The sequence below is a fragment of the Thermomyces dupontii genome (assembly GCF_041956625.1).
Source record: "Thermomyces dupontii strain NRRL 2155 unplaced genomic scaffold VTN31scaffold_12, whole genome shotgun sequence".
In the NCBI taxonomy this organism is placed as follows: Eukaryota; Fungi; Ascomycota; class Eurotiomycetes; order Eurotiales; family Trichocomaceae; genus Thermomyces; species Thermomyces dupontii.
The window spans coordinates 33,745-56,313 of NW_027192318.1; the positions used below are offsets into that span (position 1 = coordinate 33,745).

The 22,569-nt window shown below is 52.5% G+C and overlaps 12 protein-coding genes across 12 annotated transcripts; 7 read left to right on the plus strand and 5 right to left on the minus strand.

Annotated features, from left to right (window-relative positions):
- Window positions 1-3,644: 3,644 nt before the first annotated feature.
- VTN31DRAFT_2356 (uncharacterized protein) lies at window positions 3,645-4,137 on the plus strand (the record flags this gene model as incomplete). The annotated part of the gene is made up of 2 exons (XM_069402515.1): window positions 3,645-3,721; window positions 3,780-4,137. 2 exons carry the CDS (start codon window positions 3,645-3,647, stop codon window positions 4,135-4,137), a joined length of 435 nt encoding a protein of 144 aa, XP_069257141.1.
- Window positions 4,138-4,618: 481 nt separating this feature from the next.
- Window positions 4,619-4,990, plus strand: VTN31DRAFT_2357 (uncharacterized protein; the record flags this gene model as incomplete). The annotated part of the gene is made up of 3 exons (XM_069402516.1): window positions 4,619-4,656; window positions 4,724-4,737; window positions 4,797-4,990. The coding sequence occupies 3 exons, from the start codon at window positions 4,619-4,621 to the stop codon at window positions 4,988-4,990; spliced, it is 246 nt and encodes an 81-aa protein (XP_069257142.1).
- A 1,687-nt stretch (window positions 4,991-6,677) lies between these two features.
- Window positions 6,678-8,725, minus strand: VTN31DRAFT_2358 (uncharacterized protein; the record flags this gene model as incomplete). Its single annotated transcript, XM_069402517.1, has 2 exons — window positions 6,678-7,941; window positions 7,995-8,725. The coding sequence occupies 2 exons, from the start codon at window positions 8,723-8,725 to the stop codon at window positions 6,678-6,680; spliced, it is 1,995 nt and encodes a 664-aa protein (XP_069257143.1).
- A 281-nt stretch (window positions 8,726-9,006) lies between these two features.
- On the plus strand, window positions 9,007-10,043 carry VTN31DRAFT_2359 (uncharacterized protein; the record flags this gene model as incomplete). Its single annotated transcript, XM_069402518.1, has 8 exons — window positions 9,007-9,055; window positions 9,108-9,133; window positions 9,193-9,218; window positions 9,267-9,305; window positions 9,355-9,383; window positions 9,432-9,577; window positions 9,627-9,700; window positions 9,758-10,043. The coding sequence occupies 8 exons, from the start codon at window positions 9,007-9,009 to the stop codon at window positions 10,041-10,043; spliced, it is 675 nt and encodes a 224-aa protein (XP_069257144.1).
- Window positions 10,044-10,889: 846 nt separating this feature from the next.
- Window positions 10,890-11,613, plus strand: VTN31DRAFT_2360 (uncharacterized protein; the record flags this gene model as incomplete). The annotated part of the gene is made up of 4 exons (XM_069402520.1): window positions 10,890-10,913; window positions 10,967-11,045; window positions 11,109-11,398; window positions 11,461-11,613. 4 exons carry the CDS (start codon window positions 10,890-10,892, stop codon window positions 11,611-11,613), a joined length of 546 nt encoding a protein of 181 aa, XP_069257145.1.
- A 433-nt stretch (window positions 11,614-12,046) lies between these two features.
- On the minus strand, window positions 12,047-12,512 carry VTN31DRAFT_2361 (uncharacterized protein; the record flags this gene model as incomplete). Its single annotated transcript, XM_069402521.1, has 4 exons — window positions 12,047-12,126; window positions 12,189-12,224; window positions 12,348-12,390; window positions 12,483-12,512. The coding sequence occupies 4 exons, from the start codon at window positions 12,510-12,512 to the stop codon at window positions 12,047-12,049; spliced, it is 189 nt and encodes a 62-aa protein (XP_069257146.1).
- Window positions 12,513-12,777: 265 nt separating this feature from the next.
- VTN31DRAFT_2362 (uncharacterized protein) lies at window positions 12,778-13,809 on the plus strand (the record flags this gene model as incomplete). Its single annotated transcript, XM_069402522.1, has 2 exons — window positions 12,778-13,006; window positions 13,061-13,809. The coding sequence occupies 2 exons, from the start codon at window positions 12,778-12,780 to the stop codon at window positions 13,807-13,809; spliced, it is 978 nt and encodes a 325-aa protein (XP_069257147.1).
- Window positions 13,810-13,978: 169 nt separating this feature from the next.
- On the minus strand, window positions 13,979-14,324 carry VTN31DRAFT_2363 (uncharacterized protein; the record flags this gene model as incomplete). The annotated part of the gene is made up of 2 exons (XM_069402523.1): window positions 13,979-14,048; window positions 14,107-14,324. The coding sequence occupies 2 exons, from the start codon at window positions 14,322-14,324 to the stop codon at window positions 13,979-13,981; spliced, it is 288 nt and encodes a 95-aa protein (XP_069257148.1).
- Window positions 14,325-14,753: 429 nt separating this feature from the next.
- Window positions 14,754-16,016, plus strand: VTN31DRAFT_2364 (uncharacterized protein; the record flags this gene model as incomplete). The annotated part of the gene is made up of 2 exons (XM_069402524.1): window positions 14,754-14,822; window positions 14,886-16,016. 2 exons carry the CDS (start codon window positions 14,754-14,756, stop codon window positions 16,014-16,016), a joined length of 1,200 nt encoding a protein of 399 aa, XP_069257149.1.
- A 42-nt stretch (window positions 16,017-16,058) lies between these two features.
- VTN31DRAFT_2365 (uncharacterized protein) lies at window positions 16,059-17,282 on the minus strand (the record flags this gene model as incomplete). The annotated part of the gene is made up of 2 exons (XM_069402525.1): window positions 16,059-16,843; window positions 16,949-17,282. The coding sequence occupies 2 exons, from the start codon at window positions 17,280-17,282 to the stop codon at window positions 16,059-16,061; spliced, it is 1,119 nt and encodes a 372-aa protein (XP_069257150.1).
- Window positions 17,283-17,604: 322 nt separating this feature from the next.
- Window positions 17,605-18,911, minus strand: VTN31DRAFT_2366 (uncharacterized protein; the record flags this gene model as incomplete). Its single annotated transcript, XM_069402526.1, has 3 exons — window positions 17,605-17,632; window positions 17,684-18,662; window positions 18,722-18,911. The coding sequence occupies 3 exons, from the start codon at window positions 18,909-18,911 to the stop codon at window positions 17,605-17,607; spliced, it is 1,197 nt and encodes a 398-aa protein (XP_069257151.1).
- Window positions 18,912-19,685: 774 nt separating this feature from the next.
- On the plus strand, window positions 19,686-22,430 carry VTN31DRAFT_2367 (uncharacterized protein; the record flags this gene model as incomplete). The annotated part of the gene is made up of 1 exon (XM_069402527.1): window positions 19,686-22,430. The coding sequence occupies one exon, from the start codon at window positions 19,686-19,688 to the stop codon at window positions 22,428-22,430; it is 2,745 nt and encodes a 914-aa protein (XP_069257152.1).
- Between the last annotated feature and the right edge of the window lie 139 nt (window positions 22,431-22,569).

Sequence of the window (22,569 nt, forward strand, 5' to 3'; positions counted from 1 at the left end):
TCGCCATTCGCTGGAATCACTGCACGCGTGCAACCCAATCTCGCTGAGCAATTCTAGAATCGATCAGTCGGCTTGCCTCAGGCACCGCTTCTGTATGTACGAGTAGAGGTCGTTGATGATCCGGGGCATGACCTCGAAAACAGAGAATTTCCATTGGATTTCTCGTGGAGACCGACGATCATCCGTTGTACCATGGGTCAATCTATGATTCCCGATGTACTCGTACGGAGTACTCGTAGTTACCTGGTCAAATTGTCACTATAGGGTCTCAGACTGGTTGTTTTGCGTATGGTACTACGGAGTACTCCGTGTACGAAAGCGACGGAAAGAGCAAAGTACGGAGTAGTACTCAGTCCAGGTATATATACTCATAGCCCAAGGTACTCCCTGTACACTATAACTAGTCGAACAGCGACAAACCCCTTCCTACGAGTGAAGGAGAATGTCCTCGTATATAGCGATGATGGATCATAGCGTTTTGTCCATGAACTGTCTCGAAGACGATCACGCCATCCAGGCTTATCCGAGCATCATGGATAAGGTTGGCCAACAGAATTGGCGGGTTTGGGCGGAGACACGAACTCGTACTACGTAGGGTGTATTTTGCTCGTCAGCCTTGTTCTACCAAGTTGTCCAGACGATTCAAGTAGGCTGGCAGCCCTCTGTGGCTCAAATTCTTGTTTGCGGGGTATGATGATGATTGAGAAACAAAGATATTGCTACGTGAACAAAATCTGTTGTTGAAGAACCTCTCTCGGTATGATACCACGCGCCGAGTCTCTGGATTAGGTAGACTGCGACTTGAGACGGAGGTGGGATTCGAGTCCTCTCAGGCCTCCTCATCCTGGAGAAAATCATGGAGAAAATACGAGAACCGAGGGGCTCAGAAATGTATCCCGTCCATGTGAGTACTTTGACTTGATCGGGGGCACAAGCACGGGGAGGTATTGGTCCTCTGTTCTTTCCAGCAGAGCTGGCTGACTCAATCTCAGAATCGTTGCAATAATGCTTGACAGGCTGGGGATGAGTGTCCATGATCCTATTGAAGCATATCGAAGAATCCCTCAGCGAGCCTTTAGTCAGAAACGGACTTAGCGGTTCCTTTCACAATCCCCGGGAGCTTTCTCTGCCAAAGCTCTCGAAGACGCCATCAAACAGACAATCAGGCAGTCTTCCCCGTAGGCGGAATGCGGAACTTGCCGAGGTCAAGAACAGTCAACTTCTGAGACCTGTTCACATGGCGATACAATGCTATTTCGGCACGCAGAATGCACAAGAAGTAAGCCAATGACCATTAGATATAGTAGAAAATGGAAGGTAACAGGCTGACGGACTCATGATAGAGTGATCTAAAAAATCACCAAACAGTAATGTCTACCTTGGATGCGTCCTTTCTCGTCTGGGCAAATATGAGGAGGCTGAGACAATATTTCAGCGAGCGCTCCAGATCAGCAGGTGCTGGGGCATGAGCATCCCGACACCCCCAGCAGTGCCAACAACTTTGTAATAGTCCTTTGTGATCTGGGAAAGTAGGGTGAAGCAGAAACAATCCAGTGGCGAACACTAGAGATCAGGGAGAAGGTCCCGGGACCCCTTCCAGAGACCGTCAACGATATTCGCAGCCTTGCAGTGGTCCTTTCTCATTTGGGCAAGTATAAGGAGGCCAAGGCGATGCATTGGCGCGGGCTACTGATCAGAAGGTGCTGGGACTTCAGCATCTAGACACCATCAGCATCAACGACCTGGGATAGCGCTTCATGATATGGGCAAGTTTGAGGACGCCGAGGCAATGCTTCGACGGGCACTCGAGATCAGGGAGAAAGTGCCGGGGCCTGGGCATCCAGTCACCCTCAGCAGCGTCAACAGCCTTTGGTTAGTTCTTCTCAATTCGGCCGAATATGACGAACCCAAGGCAATGCATCGGCGGGCGCTAGAGGTCAAGGAGAAAGTGCAGGAGCCTAAGACTCCATACACCCTCGTCAGCGTTAGTAGTATCGATTAACTTCTCAAGCGTCAAGGCAATCATGGGGAAGCGGAGACGATGCTTCGCAGGTGCTGGAACGCCAGTTGAAGATGCTTGGAGCTGGGCACCCACACACCCTCGAAAGCGTCGACAGACTCACAAACGCACTTGGTTAACAGTGAAAATATGAAGAGGTCGGGAGCGATTCGTCGAAAGCTGAACTAGCTCTGCTCGTTCATCCCACTGGCAATCGCGGAAGAACTTTTCACGTTATGTTCTAGTGTCTAATGGATCTCGTCTGAAGATTTGTCATTCCCCTGGACATGGCTTGAAGGCTCAGTAATGGGCGCCCTTCGACTATCTGTTTCTTTTCCACCTAATCCGATTGTCGACGTTGTCGTCCTTCCTCTTGTGAACCGATTGGTGACTACTACCTTGCTCCGGCTGCGAACGAACTCCAACATCGTCTTACTGTATTGATTGGACAGTTCTATGGAGCCGAGGCCAAATCCCAGTCCTGAACCCTGTCTCTAACTAGGTGGGAGAATTGGTACCGGAGAACACAAGACGATTCGCTCCGTTCTGGGATTAGACCGGTCATGTTCGCACGAAACCCAAGGATACCCATTGCCGCAGTTTCTTCGCTTTGGATGAGCAGTTCTCGAAGGGCGAAGGCGAATTAGTTTGCGAACGATCCCGGCGTCGTGCGCTAACCTGCCCTGGGGTTCATGGTTTCTCTGAGCAATGGATGCCATGTGTTGGGAAACTCTTGGATGAGAGAGCGGACGTCATGCAAGCATTGTACCGGCTATTAATCACAGGCAGTTAGTCACCTGACGGGGCTGCCTCGGGTACCGATTATTGATCCATGGCATGAGCCTCGGGAATCTGAGATTTTCCAAGAGAATTTTGGTGGAAACCGACCGTCATCAGTTGTACGATGTACCATGGTCCTCTTCGATCCACGAGCGCACGCTAATAAGCGTAGCACGTCACTACAACCTCGTACGCAGCGTTATGAGTGCTGATCCCTCGAGGTCTCGCCGTCTACATGTGCAACTTGGGCCAATCAAATAATTCACTGCTTTGCAGTCGCCCCATCGACTACTTCTCACGCTGCGATTTCTCGTGTTGACTTGCAGGGACCGTGCAGCTGAACGGGATTCTTCCCATCGATCATGCAATACCAACACGACGAACAACGCACGTGGAAACAGAACGGGCTAAGTTGACCGACAAGATGGACCGTCATCCAGATGCTGCGACCGTTTGATGCTAGGAAAAGTGCAACGACTATTCTTGAGTCATAGTGTGTGAGAATACCGCCAGAAGGGCCAAAGTCAAGAGAGATACATACTCTGTTGCGCACCGTATGTAATGGCAGCCACCGGGGAAATCTTTTGCGAGACGTCACGGTCGCGGTGGTCTCTTCGCGTCCATGGCATCCTGGGCAAACTGATTGCAGTACGAGCCTCTGAAGATCCTTTCCGCTGCTGGCTTCGTCGCCAAACGGAGGCGGAGCAAGAAACGATCGACGATCCTTGTACATACCCCAGCTTGCGGGGTAACCCTAAGATCGAGACCGTGGCAGGGGTACGGAGTACACGGTGGCCAGTCCCCGCACAACTTGGCTAGTTAGAAGGATCGACAACTAAACTGTTGAAAGTTCGAGAATACGAGTATGTATGGAGTAGAGTATGGAGCACCATTTTTGGGTACAGATGGCGCTGGAGGGACCACAATTCTTTGCCCAAGTCAGTAAGTTTCACCGTCCATGCAAGGTTTTGGTTCGCCATTGTTGAGCGATTGGCCACAGAACAGGAGAGCCAGGCACCACATGCAGATCCCATGGGTCCATAATCCATGGCTTAAGTATGGCGACTAACTTATGTATCGAGCTTCTCTGTGGTCTCGAAGCAGACTGGCAAGCAAGGAGGAAGTGCTATCTGAGATTGATATGCCAAGACTCATCCCGCTGCAGGCGTGCAGCTCGGCAGCACCTTCAATGTCTTGATGGACAACGCTGCTGTCTGACGATGCAGCATGATCACAATGAGATCCTCTGCCACAACAGAAGCCATATACGAGCCTGTTCGATGACGACCGAATACGAGCTGCGAGACTATCACAAGCTTGACTATGGGACTTGGGACTACCTAAATGCATACGATTGACGTAACGCAGCATCATATCCTAGGAATGGGAGCCCTGTTACCTCGATGAAGTTGACGTTGGATACGAGAGGTTTGTGTCGATCGGTCGTATTTGGGTTGCTCCGAAATGTTTGGAGCATGGAGCAATGAAGCCACTGGGCCAAGCTGGACGCATATACGAGCAGGATTTCACACCATTGGCGAAGAAAGATGCAGAGGCAGTACGGCTTCAACACAACCTCATCCTTTTGTGATGTTTAGATTGGCTAGTCCACGTTGATCCGCTGCTTCCAGAACGTCAAGTCCATCTGCTCTCAGCAAATACCCCGAATGGAAGGCAGCGTACGAGGTCGTGGGGATAAATATCGCGTCCTCTCCCGCTCTGAACTCTTCAACAACAGAAGCAACAGAGTCAGCCTATTCGAGCGAGTGAGCCAGTTTCAATCTGCCATACTCATCTCCAAACAAGACTTCTGCAAACTCTCAATCACCTTCCGCCAAAATGAAGTTCTTCACTACCGTCGCTGTTGCCCTCCTTGGGTACGTACTTCACCACTCACCTCTCTCATGAGAGAAAAATGGGTACTAACATTGATCTTCTCTTTAGCCTTGCCGCCCAGCGTTGGTCCCCTTTCCTTTCTGTTTCCATTTGCCTTCGTTGCTGACCACCCCTTTTCCAGAAACCCTTGCTGCGCCATCCGAGGCGACGCCGGGTGAAGCCATTGCGCCCGTCGAGAAGCGAGATATTGGCTGCGCTCAGCAGGGTACCCCGAGCAAGCCGGCCATTTGCGCCAGGCCCAACTGCCCTTCTGGTTACCGCAGCGTCTTCTGGGACTTCGGCTGCCCTGATGGCTCCTGGAAGTGCTGCATCTAAAGCGCTTCTCCGGATACGAGGGCGTTTCTTGGGCCTTTACCTGCCCGATATGTTTTGGAATTTCAAGTCGGTGATGGAGGGCGATTTGTCGGTGAGGGCTTGGTGGAACTTGTTGTGACGACGAAGTTTTGAATGATGTTTCGTTCCTTGAACACTATAATGAGCCTTCAGCAGGTACCTGTTGACCTACCAATGTACTTCGGTGCACAGCCAAATTATGAACCAAGCTTTGGCTCCTAAGACTTTCATAGTGTACTCGGATGTTGCCGTAGGTATGGTGGTCAGATGCAAGAATCTTGTCTTAGTTAAAATCAACTTCCTAATGTAGGTAGTTAGGGAGTCGGGGACACCTCCCAAGAAAGCGACCAAAAAACGGTCGCTTGGCGTTTCTAGGCACGTGGCGGAACGAACAGAGGTTAAGGGTCGCCAAGCTAACGCCTACTTTTACTTTTTTTTTTTTTTTTTTTATTGTACGATTCTGAACTCGTATGGCTGCCAATCTGGAGTTCTGGACTCTGGCACGGTGTCAACTCGAGTCAGAGTGGTGTGTCGTTGAGTTGTTCTCGGCACAAATGGCTCACAGACACAGCCTGCAGGGCATCACTGAACCTGCGCGGTAACCGGCTGGCAGCTGGCCTCCTTGGATCCCTGTTGAATGTTGGGAAACGTGCCCCTTGCAATTTCGTGCGAAATGGGATACTGTAGCTAGGTATCGACTCCCATAATCAATCCATCCATCGATATTGTTTTTTAGATGTGCATTCTCATATCACTATGTAATTCAAACGGCGTCTTGCGGATATTCAGTTATTCACCGGTTTGCTTGCAACCTCTTGGCCACTGCGCGTTTGCACAATGCACGGGGGCCACTTGGGCAGATTAATTAACCTTACCGTATCCACGATCAAACGTGTCCCTGGTGCTATCCCCTTTTTGGCAATGACCTGGTCCAATCCCCGTAGGGCTGCGGCTGTGAATTATTCCGGGTCTTACCCAGCGGGGTTAGACCGGTCGTCCACAACAGGTACGGAGTACTCCGTACTTGATCAACGGGCGATTCAATGAAACAGTAAGAGAAGCCAGCCGGTAACGCCATCTACGAGGCACTGGGAAATACCTAGCACACAGGGAATGACTTGAAAGGGACTCGGGAGGGGAGTCAGCAACATAACAACAAATCCCTCAGCCTACCTAACTGAACCGAATACATACACCCTACGAGTACTCCGTACGAGTAGTAATACACAGCCTACCTTTCAACGTGGAGTTGATCAAACAACTGTTTGACGATCCGATTCCACCGCCCCTCGCAAAGTTGCAATGGCAAACCTCGAATCCGCAAAGGAGCCAGGGCGGAAAGCCCAGGAGAGAAGGGATTAGATGTACCTAGGTAGGTAGGTACCTACTAGTACCAGATAAACACGCTCAACGCCGCAGCTGCTGTCGTAAATACCCGTACTCCATGCAAACCGTGCACAGTTCCTGGATAACGGGCGGAAAGCATACACATGTACGAGTAGTCGTACACTAAAGTAAGTTCCTGGAAAAGGAAGATAAAAAGAAACCACAGCCAATCGTAGGCTACACAATCAACTTTTTGACATGCATGTAATGATTACTCTATGTACATTCTCATGGAGACATGCCGATAAACATACTGTACATATATATGTGTGTAGGCGGAGGGCTACTTCGAAAGAAACGCCTGATAGGCGGATTGGTCAATTACCACGTTGCCGACGGCATTGAGCCGCTTGCGGCCTTCTTTCTGCTTCTCCAGCAGCTTGCGCCGTCGTGTGATGTCGCTGGCATGCAGCTTGGCCAGAACATCCTTGCGGTACGGCTTGATGGTCTCGCGTGCCACAATGCGCCGTCCCACCGCCGCCTGGATGACGATCTCAAACATCTGTCGCTCAACGTGTTCCTTGAACTTGCTCACCCATTGGCGGCCCAATCGCTCCACCTGGCTATAATGGACGATCCGCGATACTGCATCCACAGGCTTCTTGTTCACCAGCAGCTGCAGCTTCACGATATTGCTGGGCTTCCACCCCGCATCCTCGTAGTCCATGCTGGCGTATCCTTTGGTCGAGCCCTTGAGTTTGCCGAAGAAATCATCGACCAGCTGCATGAGCGGGATCTCGTACTTGAGGATGACCTGCGATGATGTGAAGTATTCCAGGCTCTTTTGCACTCCGCGGTTCGCCTCGCACAGCTCGATCACACGGCCCAGGTACTCGTCTGGGAAGGTCAGTGTCGTCAGGACGCAAGGCTCTAAAACCTCCTGAACACGCAGGTGGAGCGTCTCTTCGTCCGGAAAGTGGACCGGATTCGTGATGGTCTCCTCTCTGCCATCCTTGTAAACTACGCGCACCGGAACAGTGGGGGGAGTGATCAGGATCTTGGTGCCGTATTCGTGGCGGAGACGGTCTTCGAACACGGAACAGTGCAGAGTGCCCAAGAAGCCAAGCCGGAACCCAGCGCCCAGGGCCTCAGACGACTCCTTCTGAACCGTGATGCTGCGATCATTCAAGATCAACTGGTTGATGCTGTCCTCCAGGCGGTCGAAATCGTCCACGTCAGTCGGATACGCAGCCACAAAGACCATGGCTTTGGGCTCTTCAAAGCCCGGTAGCGGCTCCACCACCTTCTCACAGCCAACCCGAGTGAATGTGTCCCCGATTTTGGCTTCGTTGCTGCGTTTCATGCCCGGGTTGAAGTAGATATAGCCCACTTGCCCGGCACGAAGAACACATTGCGGTGTTTGCTCTGGATGCATGATGCCCACTTCACCCACGATATACTTCAATCCCGTGGCGAATGAAACTACATGGTCACCCGCCTTGACCTCGCCATCGAAGATCCGAACGAGAAGGATAACGCCTTTGTACGTCGAATACCAGGAATCTACCAGAAGCATACGCAGAGGCTTCTTGCTATCTCCGACGGGACTTGGGCTGGTCAGTAGGCACAGCATCATGAACAGATCAGTGTCTTCACTCACGCTGGGATGTTTTCCACCACGGATGGTAGAATCTTGTCGACATTCAGCCCCGTCTTCGCCGACACAAGGACAGCTTTACTGGTATCTAGCTCGAATGAAGTCCGCATTTGTTCCAGGGCCCGTTCTGGCTCGGCCGATGGCAGGTCCACTTTGTTGATCACGGGAATCAGCTCCAAGCCCTGCGCGAAAGCCAGGTAGAAGTTGGCAACGGTCTGCGCCTGCACACCCTGACTCGCATCCACGAGAAGCAATGCACCTCCACAGCTGGCATAACTGCGAGACACCTCCGCGCGAAAGTCCACATGGCCAGGCGTATCAACCAGATGCAGCAGATAGTCTTCGCCCTTGTAGTTGTATAGCATCGTGCAGGTCTGCGCCTTGACAGTAATCCCTCGCTCGCGTTCGACGTCCAGCTTGTCCAAGACCTGATGATTCTCCCCAGGTTGAATTGTGCCAGTGAGTTCCAAAAGCCGATCCGATAGCGTGCTCTTGCCATGGTCGACGTGGGCGACGATACAGAAATTCCGGTATCGCTCAATTGGAATCGCTGCGATGCGCTTTTCGAGATCGGAGACCGTCTTTGCGGTCTGGGCCTGTCGGGCCTGCGTGGCGACCGAAGCTGTGAACGACCGGCATTGCTCAGACCAACGAATGCGACTGGATGGTAGCCCAGTAACTGGGTACCGAGTTGATGTACTCAGCCATCTCAGCACTTGCCGGCATCCTCGCATCGAGATAGCTGCATTCGGCGGAATCCGACAGAGTACGGGCGGTGTTGATTCAGAAATTTGCTATCTTTGGTTCCTGACGAGAGATTTTCCCACTCGATGATTTTTTTCTACTATCTTCGGCGCAGAACTAAGTAGCCAATCAGAGGCAGCTATTGACCTTTTGGTTCCTGTTCACCCAATCATATCGGCTGATTCGTCTCATAGGAAACCTGGGATGACGGCGATAAACACTCTCCTAAACAATAGTACGGAGTACGATTTCATCAGGACAGTCGTTCAATATGTCGTCCAAAGAGGATAAATCCAAAGTTCATAAGCTGTCCCTGAAAGGTAACTTGGACGGACGGACCAAGGTAATTTTTCGATGACTGACAAACAACAGGATCAGCTAAATTGGTGGCTGAATTTGTGAGATATCGATCCCCCGGAGCCATGACGGCTGAGAATTGCTTGCTGACTGGCCGCAGTTTGAATACTCCATCAACACGATTCTGTCCGTAAACCTCTACCTCCTGCCCTGAGCGATGCTGACCGGACTCAGTTTTCAGCGCGGAGTCTACCCACCAGAAGACTTCACAGCGTGAGTTCACACATTGGACCCTGAACGCGCCAGCGCTGATCATAGCCAGGGTCAAGAAATATGGCCTCAACATGCTCGGTTAGAATCATCGGTTACTCTGGAGTGGCGGGATCTGACGCATCGCAGTCACGGCCGACGATCAAGTCCGCGCCTACATCAAAAAGATCATGTCGCAGCTGAACAAGTGGATGATTGGGGGGAAGATTTCGAAGCTAGTCGTGGTTATCACAAGCAAAGAGACGGGAGAACATGTAGAACGATGGCAGTTTGATGTGAGGCAAGATTCGGTCAGTATCCGCAAGCTGCTTCTGACCTCTATAGGTGCAAATCCTTGGAAAGGCAGCACAAGGCCGATCCTTGAAAAAGCAGCCCGACAAAGAGAATGCTGCACCGGGGTATGTTGTCGCTCATAACATTGTATCGTCTCTCCCACTAAGCCTTGCCATTTACAGTGATGCCGACATGGCCCCAACGCACGAGAAAACGGAGAAGGAAATTCAGGAGGAAATTCAAGCCATTTTCCGGCAAATCACGGCCTCGGTGACCTTCTTGCCCGTCCTGGATGGCAACTGCACTTTCAACGTTCTGGTCTACGCCGACGCCGACTCGGAAGTCCCGGTCGAATGGGGCGATAGCGATCCCAAGGAGATTGAGAATGGCGAGAAGGTGCAACTACGGAGCTTCAGCACAAATAGTCATCGTGTTGATACCCTCGTTAGCTATCGACTTGCTGATTGAGTTTTACTCCATTCTCGAGCGTATGGCGTTAGGGTTGGTTAGGCCTGGGTATTTTGAAAATACTACTGAGGTATACTTCGTGAGTCGAGCAGGATATTTTCATCGGGTTGCAGTACCTCTGTATGTACAATTCACATCGGCATTAGCATTGGCTCTGGGTAAGAACGTCTTGATCGATTTTGGGTTCGTGAATTGCTATGAACTCCAGGCCCAACTGAGGGTACGTCCAGGAACGTACAGGTACTCAAGTGTAAGTAGTTTCTGGCCGTGACTGCTTCTCCAGTACGCCTCCAACAACAAGGACCTCGTGGCCCTTCTTAAGTCGAAGGGGTGCCCTTCCCACAATGGCTAAATCGCAATCCGGCGTCATTCGGGGGAATCGAGATGACAGAAAATAAAAGACACTGTGATATCGAGCCCTTCCATATAAGTCCGGGCCGAGTTCAGCTGCCCTGCTGCCCAACTTGACCTTGATATAGTATAGTAGTAATGAACTTGGGTCTGAAAAGGGCCACCCCCAGTCCGCCACCATTACCCCGCTGAGTCAGCATCATGGCGTCCCAGTGTTGAAGTGGCACAGTGAAAGCCTTACTTTACGGGCATTCGTCTCATCCATAGCTCTTGTTTCCAGCAGGCAAAGGGTTGATTCTTTCTTTATAGATTTTGTTTTCTCGGTAGATCTCTTGTGTGCACGTCGGGGCGCCTTCGAGTCCTTGTTTTCTTGTCTATCTTGGCTACTTTGAGTATCAGTCGTCGTTTGTTGCCTGCGGGATTGCAGCGCTCTCATACCTCTTCTTCACTGGAGGAAAAAATTGACATTTTGTGTCGGGAGAAAGCATCGAGAAGATGTCATTGAAGATATGGGATTTGGTAAGCGCATTTCTCCGTGCTTGTGGTAGCCATGACGTCTCACATTGGTTCAGAAAAAGAAGAAGGCAGATGATGCCAAAAGCCCAGCGGCAAAGAAGAAGGTCACTTCGGCGCAGTTGCGTGTTCAGCATGGTACGTGTTGTTTCTATCGATGTCACTGTCGTGCGTGTACTAAGTTTGCCTTCACCTGTATAGACCTTCAGGAGCTATCCCTCAGCTCGACCATGAAGACCATATTCCCGAACCCGGACGATATCCTCAACTTCAACCTAATCATCGAGCCCGATGAAGGCATGTACAAGGGCGGGTCGTTCACCTTCACGTTTAATATCAACCAGAACTTCCCGCACGACCCTCCCAAGGTCAAGTGCACGCAGAAGATTTATCATCCAAACATCGATCTCGAAGGGAACGTGTGCTTGAACATTCTACGTGAGGACTGGAAACCTGTTCTGAATTTGAATGCCGTAATCGTGGGCATGCAGGTATGTCACCCCTTTCATATTGCGGCATGCACCAGCAACATCATACTAATGATTCTCGGTAGTTCCTCTTCCTTGAGCCGAATGCCTCGGACCCATTGAACAAAGAGGCAGCTGAGGACCTCCGAACGAACCGCGAGGCTTTCAAGCGTAACGTACGCACCTCGATGGCTGGTGGCATTGTCAAGGGAATCCAGTATGACAATGTTATGCGATAGTTCCTTTACTCGTCGTCCATTTTGTTGCTCATGGCGGGTTCACTGTAGTATATAGATGTTGATTCCCATTCGGCTTTCATGTCGAGTGTCTGGTGCGAGGTGCTTTTTCATGGTCTGAGCGCGCGTCGTTTCACGATACACCTAGCAGTTCCCTTTTATATAATGAGAGCGCATGACATTGTTGACACACTGATGAAATCATGACACTTTTGACCTATCTTGATGTGCTTAGATTTTTTTCGATGAGACATGACAAAAAAAGTTGTGGTTCAAATCAAGTCAATTCTCGGTCAAAACAAAGTTGTCGAGCGCGCGAAGCGTCGACACTTGTCGGACTTATATATACACTGATTCTCGTCAACACCCGTTTGCTCCCCAGTCTATGTTGTCCACTCGTACACTGTAGTTTTCCTCGACTTGAACTGATGACCGATCATGCCTTGCCTTGAGCGCGGGCGTTCTCGAGTTGGGCGTAGAAGTTGTCACGCTGGCGAACGCGGGGGAGGTGGTAGCCTACGTTCATCGGTCAGACGCCATTTCAAACGCGGAAACCAGATTGACTACGCTGCACTTACCGTACCACCAAAGGTACCCGACGGACACTCCGAGACCTGCGACGAGCGGGCTCTGATTAGTCACAGGCGTCTGAATACAAAGCAGACATGCATCCTCCATAGCCCGCTGCTGCGGCCTTTGCTTCTACCCATCCAAACGGATTGCGCCAAGTCACGTACCAATAGCAGTGGCAAGGTCGCGGACCAGGCCGCGGCGAAGCATCTAGGAAACCGTTAGCATCAAACCGATTGACATCCCGCGCGAGCCGTCTCTAAGAGGCTGCCGAGCGACTTGGAACAGGAGAGAGAACGTACGCCTTTAATCGGAGGGAGAGCGGAAGCCATTGTGAGCAGTTACGCGCCTGGGAATATGGATGGAACGGTCAATTCGTTGGAATCCTTGCTCAAGAGAGCTTTCGTCGATGGGTTGTGGTTTTGACGTCGGGTGATGCGGTGCCAAGGATCTGGCCGAAAGAGGAATAGCCGAGCTTGGTGGCCTGATTGTGAGGTCATGTGACCCGAGCCGGAATGCGTTCACGTGACTATCACGCTTAGTGCTTGGACGGCATCTTCTTTCTCTCCACCCAGCACAACGGAAATCGGGCACGACATGGAATCGGCTTCGAATGAGCCTTCTCCAAAGCGACAACGGCGGCATTATCACCGCCAGCGCCGTCTGGCAGTTCCTGTTGAACCTGGCTTGCCCGAGAATGTGCTCGCGGATGACGCGACTCTGACTGATCTGCTGAACCGCTCTATCGGATGGGTTCTGAAAGAACAAGGCTACGATGGCGCAGTGCCGGTTGCGCTGGATGCGCTGAGAAATGCTGCTGAAGAGTGTATGTTGGGACTTGAATTCACCTGAACGAATGGTCCTAATACGCCCTAATCAGACATGCTACACTTCGCGTCGCTGGTCTGCCAGACAATGGGTGCTTGTCGCAGAACTCAGCCAATTCCGCAGGACTTTGAGCATGCCTTACGACGGTCGTTCATTACCACCGACTCACTGCGACCGCATCTGAAGCCCATCGGTTCGCCCATTCCAATGTCAATACCGCTCGAGACGCCGAGAGACGATGAATTAAACGACTATTCCGATCCCCTGATTATCCACCCATCACTCAGTGGTGCGGAAGAGCGCGCACGAGCAAAGCACATACCTTCCCATTTCCCGCAGTTTCCTAGTTTACACTCCTATCGGCACACTCCGGTGTATCCGGAGCGAGAGCTCGATGTGCGAAAGATCCGCGAGCGGGCCACAGAAGACGGTCGCCATGGTGAAGAAGCTTTACGAAAACTCGTTCGGGCGCGGCTCAAAGACCCCAATGCAAGAGGTGTCGGGCATAGTGAGAAGCGATTATGGGGACGCCGGTTCGAGAGCATGGAGACGATGTTCGAGACTACGGTTCGTGAACTGTCCAAGAAAGCACAGAGGGATGACTCTGGGAAGAATGGGCTGTTCCACGTCGACGGCAGCGGCGCGACGGAACGAACAAAGTCGCCAGCGTTGAGCGCTGAGCTAGCACCCATTATCAATTGTGAAAGCCATCTACTGCGAAAAACCCCGTCTACCACAGCACAGAAGGCTGGTAGACGAGTCAATTCGAAGGATTTCTCCATGGATACAGTGGAACACTGACGGGACGAAAGCGCATATCTAACGGGGACTGGCGTTTGGGAGTCATGAGGTTGTGTGGTTGAGCATAGATTGTCATGAGATACCCGGTTTATTCGTACAATGTCATGCCTGCAAAAGAATACCGACGTGCATATCCATGTACAGTTTAATATACAGTAGAGGAGTTCGGCTATTTCCTGCCTTCCTCATGCTTGATCTTTTCCCACCTCGTAGTTTCAACAGTCACGCCACCAGCGCATCTGGACATGCTCATCAGCATCCGTTCCGACCACGTCCGCACCTTGTACATATACTCACCGCCGAAAAAGCCGCACCACAGGCCGGCACTTGATGACTCCGGGCTTCTGTATCCCCTCCGATGGCGGATTGCAAGAGTACTGCAGCATTTCCATGAGCTCACAATTGTGGAGATCGATCGGCTTGCCTTTTCGGCGCTTCTCTTTGAAGGAGCTCTGTATGATCTGGACGCGATCAGGGAGTTCGGATGCGGGGAACACCGGAACGAGGGGGGCCATTATGTGGTGTTCTGCATGTAATTGAATTGAAGGTGCGATTTTGGTGAGCTCGCTTCGTAGTGGTATTGTGCACCTTGTACGAGTAGTTTGACCTCGATACGAATTACCTAGGTAACCTTTGTCACGGCGCACTCGCAATTGGCACAATCCGTCAACTGTCTTGTCGTAAACGGGGCAGGTTTCGGCAAAGAGCGTCAAAGTGAATATGTAGTGCAAAGCTCAACCCTCAAGAGTCAAGACCGCGAGTGTAGACTGCGCTGCAGGTCGTTGAAGTCCGCGCGAAGAGCGGCGCTGACAGTTGCAGCCTCAGGCTCCTACCGACCGAATTCGGGCAATCCTGACATGAAACCCGTCGACCTCACGGCGACAACCAGTGTAGTGATTCTGGTTCAATGTTACTACCATCGTGTCCAATCATGACCTTTGAATATGACTTCGGCTGCACCTCCCGTTGGGAAGCGCCTTTTGGCCGAGATCCATGAGGAAACCTTAGACCAGGTACGCCATTCTTATACTGTCGGATACCTACGGTTCGTGTCAATGGGACTAACATGCTTCTAGGTCCTCCGTGATATCCGCGCGGAAAATCATTCAGGCGGTGCCACTTATGTGAAGGAAATAGATGACCTGCTGGACGTGTTTCTCGGCCGTACAAGCACAACAGACTTCCCCGAGCAACAGGCCCTAGTCGCGCATGAGACAGGCATTTTTCGACGAAGACAGAGGTTGCCGGTGGTTGAGATCACGAGTCCGTCTTCGGGAGACGGAAAGACGCAGCTGCTTTACCTGATTGCTGCCGTAGCCTTGCTGCCGTCGAGTTTCGAGGGTGTGCCTCTTGGAGGCCGGGATACCGCCGTGGTTGTTCTCGACTTGGACGGGCGCTTCGACGTGGATCGTCTGTTTGACGTTGCGAGAGGGCTCGTCGAGAAGAATCTACGTCCTGGACAGGCTTCGGAGGAAGCTGCTCAACGTGCTCAAGAGGGTCAAGGACCGACCGTCAGTGAGAGCAGTGTCGCGTCGTTGATCACGGCTGCTTTGCAGCACGTCCACATCTTCCGCCCCCAGTCATCGTCTGCTTCGCTGGCAACTCTGCGCCAACTTGATGCTTATCTTTTCGATACAACGAAGCATAATTCCGCCGCGCGGCGTCTTGGTGCCATCCTCCTTGACAGCGTGAGCGCATTCTATTACCAGGACCGGCTACGCGATGAACTCGCGCGCACCGAGGAAATCGGGATGAGCGCCGCCGACATCGCGCGTGCCCGCGATGGCAAGACAAGCTTCCATCTATCCGTGTTGTACAGGGAGATTGGAGAGGAGCTGCGTCGGCTACAGAATCTCTTTGACTGCGCGGTGTTTTACACGACATGGGGCATCAACCGTGTCTCCGGCACTGCAGTGCCTTCGTTTCGTCCGCATCTGCCACCGCCTTGGCCGACGTTCCCTTGCGTGAGGATTGTGGTTAGCCGAGACTCGGTCAGACCGTTTGCACCGAATGCTAGCATCGTGGAAATGGAGCGTGACGCGCCGATTCGTCAGAGTGTTGTCCGGCAAGGCAAGTTCTCTGCGTGGGTAGATCGCTGGGGCGAGGAGCACTGGGCACCCAGTGTGATTGCTGCATTGAATCGGATGGATGGCCGTGGAGGGTTTGCATTTTGGGTTAGGGATGATGGCGTGGTTAGAGACGTTTAAAGTCTACTCATTTGACTATATACGTGATGCATTCATGTCTATTCATTGATTGAACAGTTTCCCGATGGCCTCGACGGTGGTGTTTCCGCCGCTGAAGACGATGCCAATGTCCCAGCCCTTCTCGCCGCCTTCTTTCTCGACGATGCGCCGGAATTCCTCGTTAAAGAGACATACAGCCAGTCCGACAACGGCGCTTGGTTCGACAACGACCTTCATGCGTTCCAGCACCAGACACATGGCGGCTTTGATCTGGTCCTCCGTGACCGCAAACACGCCGGACACTTTATTCGGATCAGAAATGACGGACCAATTGACTTTTCCGACCGGCGTCCGTAGACCATCCGCAATCGTCGTCGTCGACACCGACTCAATCCTTTGTCCCTGGGCCAAACCTCGGCGGCAGTCATCGGCACCTTCGAACGACGGCTCAGCGCCATACACCCTTGTCTTTGGCCGGCCCTCTTCCTGCGAGAAATACGTCGCCACGCCGGCATTCAACCCGCCGCCCCCAATTGGTGTAAAGACTGCGTCGAGCACCTTCCCTTCGCCGAGTTCTGCATACTGCTGTTCCATCTCTAGCCCCACCGTGCCCTGTCCGAGGATAATATCTGGGTGATCGTACGGCGGGATGAAAAACGCGCCGGTCTCTGCCTGCACCTTCTCCTTGACTGCTTCGCGTTCGGGCGCCGTGGATCCACTGAATATGACATTCGCGCCGAGCGATTGCGTCGATGCGATTTTACTAGGCGTGCTGATCGAGGGCATGACAATGTGTGCGGGGATGGACAGCGTCGAGGCGGCGAGAGCCAACGCCTGCGCATGGTTCCCTGTCAGATTGTTCCGTTAGCCCATTGCACTCAATATATATATATATATATATATATATGATCATGGACATTATAAAATACATCCTGTAAAAGTACATCACGCACCAGAACTATGCGTCACCACCCCTCGTCTCCGAACCTCATCCTCCCCCTGCTCATCAATCAGCCGAAGTAGCGCATGGAACGCCCCCCGCACTTTGAACGCGCCAATGCGTTGCAGATTCTCGCATTTGAAGTAGAACCGTATCGTCGGCCGGGCGGGCGTTTGTCCTTCATACGGTGTGCCGGCCAATGCCTCGGGCGTTTGCGGTGTGGACCCGATACGGTTGAGTGTTCGGTTGGTGAGCAGTGGAGTGCGGTGGATGTATGGCTTGATGCGTTCGTGGGCATTGCGCACGTTGGATGGGGTGAGGGGGAGCCATGATGGTGGTTCGGTCATTTTTTCCTTCTTTTTGTTTGATCTGTGTTTATAGCTACGAGTAGGTCAGTGTGGAAACTATGGATGGGTTGAAATTTTGTATAGAGCACATCCACGGAGTACTGTATACGGATTTCATACGAGTGAGAAGATATCGCCATTCAAGGTCGATGCGGGGTGATCGGAACCTTCACCGGCAGGATTTCTGACGGCGATGTGTATACGAATTGAAATCATACAATTGTTGACTGGGTAACGTACACATTCTCAAATCAAATCCTTTTTTTATCATTATGTATCTACGGAGTACATTACATGACCGTAAATCGGAGGAGACAAAGAATCATTTCTGATTTTCAGGGCGCAGAGACCTATTGAATTGTTAGCAGGAGCAAGCAAACTCCACACGTCGGACTACTTACCGAACGGCCTTGCCGGCTCGCCAAATCTCCAAGTTGCGAATCTCCTCCAGCTCCTTCTCGTAGCGCTCCCGGTAGTCAGGCTGCGAGTTGTATTCCAATGCCCGCTTCGTCTCCTTGCCCGACTTGACGCTGTCGTACAGCTCGTTGAACAGCGGCTTCAGTGCATCCTTGAACTTGGGGGACCAGTCGATGGCGCCACGGCGCGCGGTCGTGGAGCACGCCGCATACATCCAGTCCATGCCGTTGGCGCCGATCAGAGGGTAGAGCGACTGGGTTGCCTCCTCGACGGTCTCGTTGAACGCCTCCGAGGGCGAATGGCCGCGCTCGCGCAGCACCTCGTACTGGGCCAAGAACAAGCCGTGGATAGCGCCCATCAGGCAGCCTCGTTCGCCGTACAGATCCGAGTAGACCTCCTTCTCAAATGTGGTCTCGTAGAGGTAGCCCGAGCCGACGGCGACGCCCATGGCAATGGCCTTCTCCTTCGCCTTGCCTGTAACGTCCTGGTAGACGGCAATGGACGAGTTGATGCCACGGCCCTCACGGAACAGGGAGCGCACGGTACGGCCGGAGCCCTTGGGAGCGACGAGGATGACATCGATGTCCTTAGGGACCTCGACCTTGGTCTGGTCCTTGAACACGGGCGAGAACCCGTGAGAGAAGTAAAGCGTCTTGCCCTTGGTAAGATGGGGAACGATTTTGGGCCAGGTCTCCGACTGCGCAGCATCGGAGAGCAGGTTCATGACAATGGTACCCTTCTTGATGGCGGTCTCCACGTCGAAGAGGTTCTTGCCGGGGATCCAGCCATCCTGAACCGCCTCCCTCCACGACGCACCATCCTTGCGAACACCGACGATCACGTTCAGGCCGTTGTCACGCAAGTTCAGGCCCTGACCATGGCCTTGGGACCCGTACCCGATCAGAGCGAGAGTGTCATTCTTGAAATATTCCTGCAGCTTCTCACGCGGCCAGTCGGCACGCTCTGCTCGAAAATTAGCCCGTGTACCTTTTTGCATTTGACCCAGCGTATCAGACACATACCGTACACGACCTCAGGGGTGCCGGCAAAATCAATGGTCTTCACACCCCGAGTAGGAACAACCACCGGACTGCGGGCCGCGGTCGCGGTTGCTGCCAAAGGACGAGCTCGAGCAGCGGTCACGAAGGTGCGGCGTGGAGCGGCCACACGGGCAGAGAGCCGCAGAGCACGGGGGACGGTCCGGGACGCCATGATGAGTGATTCTGAGCAGGAATGGCAGAGCAATGGGTCAAGAAAGGAGCTGAGAGGGCAGACGAGGCGGTTTTGAAGAACAGGTCGGGACCAAAGGCCCGTGATAGCTCCGCCGGCTGCGCGTCTTGGCATACCACGTGACTATGGACCTCACCGGAGTTGCGTGTTTTCTCCCCGGAGGATCTCCACAACGCCGATGCCGGCCTGCCCACACTCCACAGCATTACGGAGTACAGTACATGTATTTTCTCCAGGTTTTGCGTTGTGGTTTTGGATTTCTGAGTGATGTGAGACCGGCTTAAAATGGTAGCTGAAAGCTCCAATATGTTTATTGCCGCTAGTTGGTTTGAGCAAGATGTTTATATGATGGATGCAGGCAGAACGCGCAGTCGAGTAGGCCTACATTTATTCATGCAGCAGGGTACGGAGTATAAGGAGAGACTCGCACGCTTGCTGAAATTGACCGAGGACATATCCTCTGAAGTTTGAACCACGGAAATCTGTAGAATCGAACAACCGTCACTGTCTACATCTCGCTGGAGAAGTTTGCACACTGCATACTCCGTACTCCGTGGACAGAAATCCTTGTCTCATGCATAGTATTGAGCCAACCTCATCTGGCGATAGCTGGCCAGAATCCCTGTTTGTGGACAAGTTTCTGCCTGAGGCAGACTTCCCTATCCTCAGCCTCAACAGTCAACAAAACTCCAGAGTCAACCTGTCCTGCCAGGAGAAGGGTGCATCGTACGAATTCATGTAACTCCATCTTGTCCAATGGCTCCCAGTACTGACCAGACGTTGAGTGAAAAGCATGATGCGCAAACGATGGCGGACATTTTCCGCAATCCTTCTTTACTCAACATCCCGTCCGTTCAGACCAGAAAGGCCCTCTTGCTCTTGGACTTCCTGAATGATTTTGTCCGACCGAATGGCAGAGTTCCAGTCGAGAATACGCAAGAGTTCCTCGACCAAATACCTGTTCTGGTGCAAAGTTTCCGCCGAATTGGTGATGTCATTTGGGTCCGAACTCAATATGAGGGACCCCGTCCTCTTGTGGATTCGGACACTGGAGGTGAACGAGTGATCCTTGACGCTGGTCCCCTGGATGAAAAGACTTCCAAGAAGAACAAAAAATCTAGGGCCGGTAATCAAAGTGATGATAACGATGGGCAAGCGACAGATCCGGAGGCTTTCCTGTCAGGACCTGAACCAGCATGTCTTCCACAGTCGACGGGGGCGCAGTTTCCCGCCCCGATCCTGGCAGCGATTGACCAAAACAGAGACATCGTCCTCACCAAGTCTGACTACTCGGCGCTGCAGTCGCCAGGTCTGGTGCTTACTTTGCGCTCGCGATTGGTCACAGAGGTGTATCTCTGTGGTCCCCTCTCGAATGTCTCTGTGTACGCTACCGCACTTGACGCCGCACGACAAGGTTTCACAATTACACTGGTCGAGGACTGTCTTGGCTATCGCAGCTTTGCTCGTCACGAGGAGGCGATACGTCGATTGGCGGACGTGATTGGGGTCAACGGAATTTCCATGCAAGAGCTTTTGGATGAACATGAGTGGCAGGAAGCCCCAGAAATGGCGGACCGAGAGACTGGAGCTATTGGGTTGGAAAGGCCGTCTGGGGCCAGTCAGAGATCGGAGTCAAGTGCAGGTCTTGAGGGCTCTATGGGCGATCTTGCTGTACACGGCTCATCTCCCATATCTCGAATTTCGGTCGAGCCTCAGACCATGCCTAATACGGGGGAAACGGATCAGACAATTGGTGGGGACCGCGAGCCATGCTTGGAGGCTCCCAAGGCCATCGAGGTCGATTCCGAGGTGAATACAGAAGACGAGCCCCCGAGAATGCGATTTCGATCCGCGCGAGAATTGCGTCGCATGCATCCTTCCAAGCCCCCTCAAGCAGGCTCGCCGCCTATTTCTCGGCGGCCTGGATCTAGTGCAGCTGAGTCCGGCACTGATCGTCCTTCATATTCTCCTGTTCAAAGCACAAGAGGGTCGATCCGCTCGTCTCCCCAAACAACAGCATCGAATCAAAGGCCACCAGTCGCCACGAAGAAGAAGAAAAAGAAAACTGATGCCGACGTTCTGGGGCCGGATGATACCATCGGTGAAGGCGACTCTCGGATCATCTATGATATCGAACTACCGACTGATGCGTTTCACCGAATACGCAAAGAAGTGCAATGGCAAAAGATGTATCACATGTCGGGTCAAGTTCCGAGACTGGTCGCTGTCCAGGGTGAAATACTGCCAGACGGGTCAATTCCTATTTATCGCCATCCTGCTGACGAGTCCCCGCCTCTAGGGGCATTTACTCCCACTGTGAATTGCATTCGCAGGACGGTCGAGCAACTGTTGGATCAAAAACTGAACCATGTGCTCATTCAGTTGTACCGTGACGGACAAGACCGGATTTCGGAGCATTCGGACAAGACACTCGACATCGTTCGTGGTACTTCCATTGTCAACGTCAGTCTGGGAGCACAGCGCACCATGGTGTTGCGGACCAAGCAGGCTGCTTCTTGGGCCAATACTGGCGATGAACCCCCGGATAGCGATGCAGCTCGCCAGACGCAGCGGGTTCCCATGCCAGATGGGTCGATGTTCGTCCTTGGTCCCCTAACAAATATGAGATGGCTGCATGGTATCCGACCAGATAAGCGTCCAGACTCCGAGAAGACTCCCGAGGAACTCGCATACAATGGCGAACGGATATCATTGACTTTCCGGAGCATTGGCACCTTTATCAATCTCGAACTTCAATCAATATGGGGCCAGGGGGCTGTTTCCAAAACCGGACCTGAAGCAGCGCGAAAGATTATCCACGGCGACTCGGTGGAGGTCGAGCGCTTGATCCAGGCCTTTGGTCGCGAAAACCGCGAGTCTGAGTTCGACTGGGATGAGGTATATGGAAGCGGCTTCGACGTTGTCAACTTCGTGACGCCATCTGTTGGGCGCTTGTTTCTGAGTGGCGATGCCGTCGCTGATCTCCGCGTTGGGATCGCTCTGACTGAGAACGGCCTGCGGTATGAGGCCATCCCTCCTTCCAGAGCGACCCAGAATGCGCAGCCCATACGGTACACCAGCCCAGATGGGAAGACGACAGTGTCTGGCGACATTGAGATCCTATTGTACCTTGGCCGGCTTGATCCCGAGCCAACCTCGGTGCAAGCGGGCGTGAATTTACTTCGGGGTGGAGCTCAGATTGGCGCTGTCAATGAGCTCCTCGAGGCCTGGCGTCAATCAACTCGGTCGTCAGCCCCAGATCTCACATTCTGGGAACAACGGATGCGTGAGGCAGAGTTGCAACACGGGCACCATTACATCTCTGGGCCTGTGTTTGATCTTGATGACTGTGCTTTATGGCCGGTTTTACGTGAAATGCAGTGCCAGGGCACGCCTGTTCTGACTCCGTCTGAGTACCCTTACTTGCTGAATTATTACCAGCGAATCGAGAAGAGGGGATCAGTACGAAATGTATTGGCGGATTTCGGGCTTCGAAAATGATGAATGGGTTGTTACAATTCACTCGACATGATATACTACCCCAGTATCATCACCGTTTCGGCTTTATTTGGGATAACCGATTACATGTGTTTGACATTGTTGGTAATGATGGCTTATAATTTGTGATGAGTGATGACAA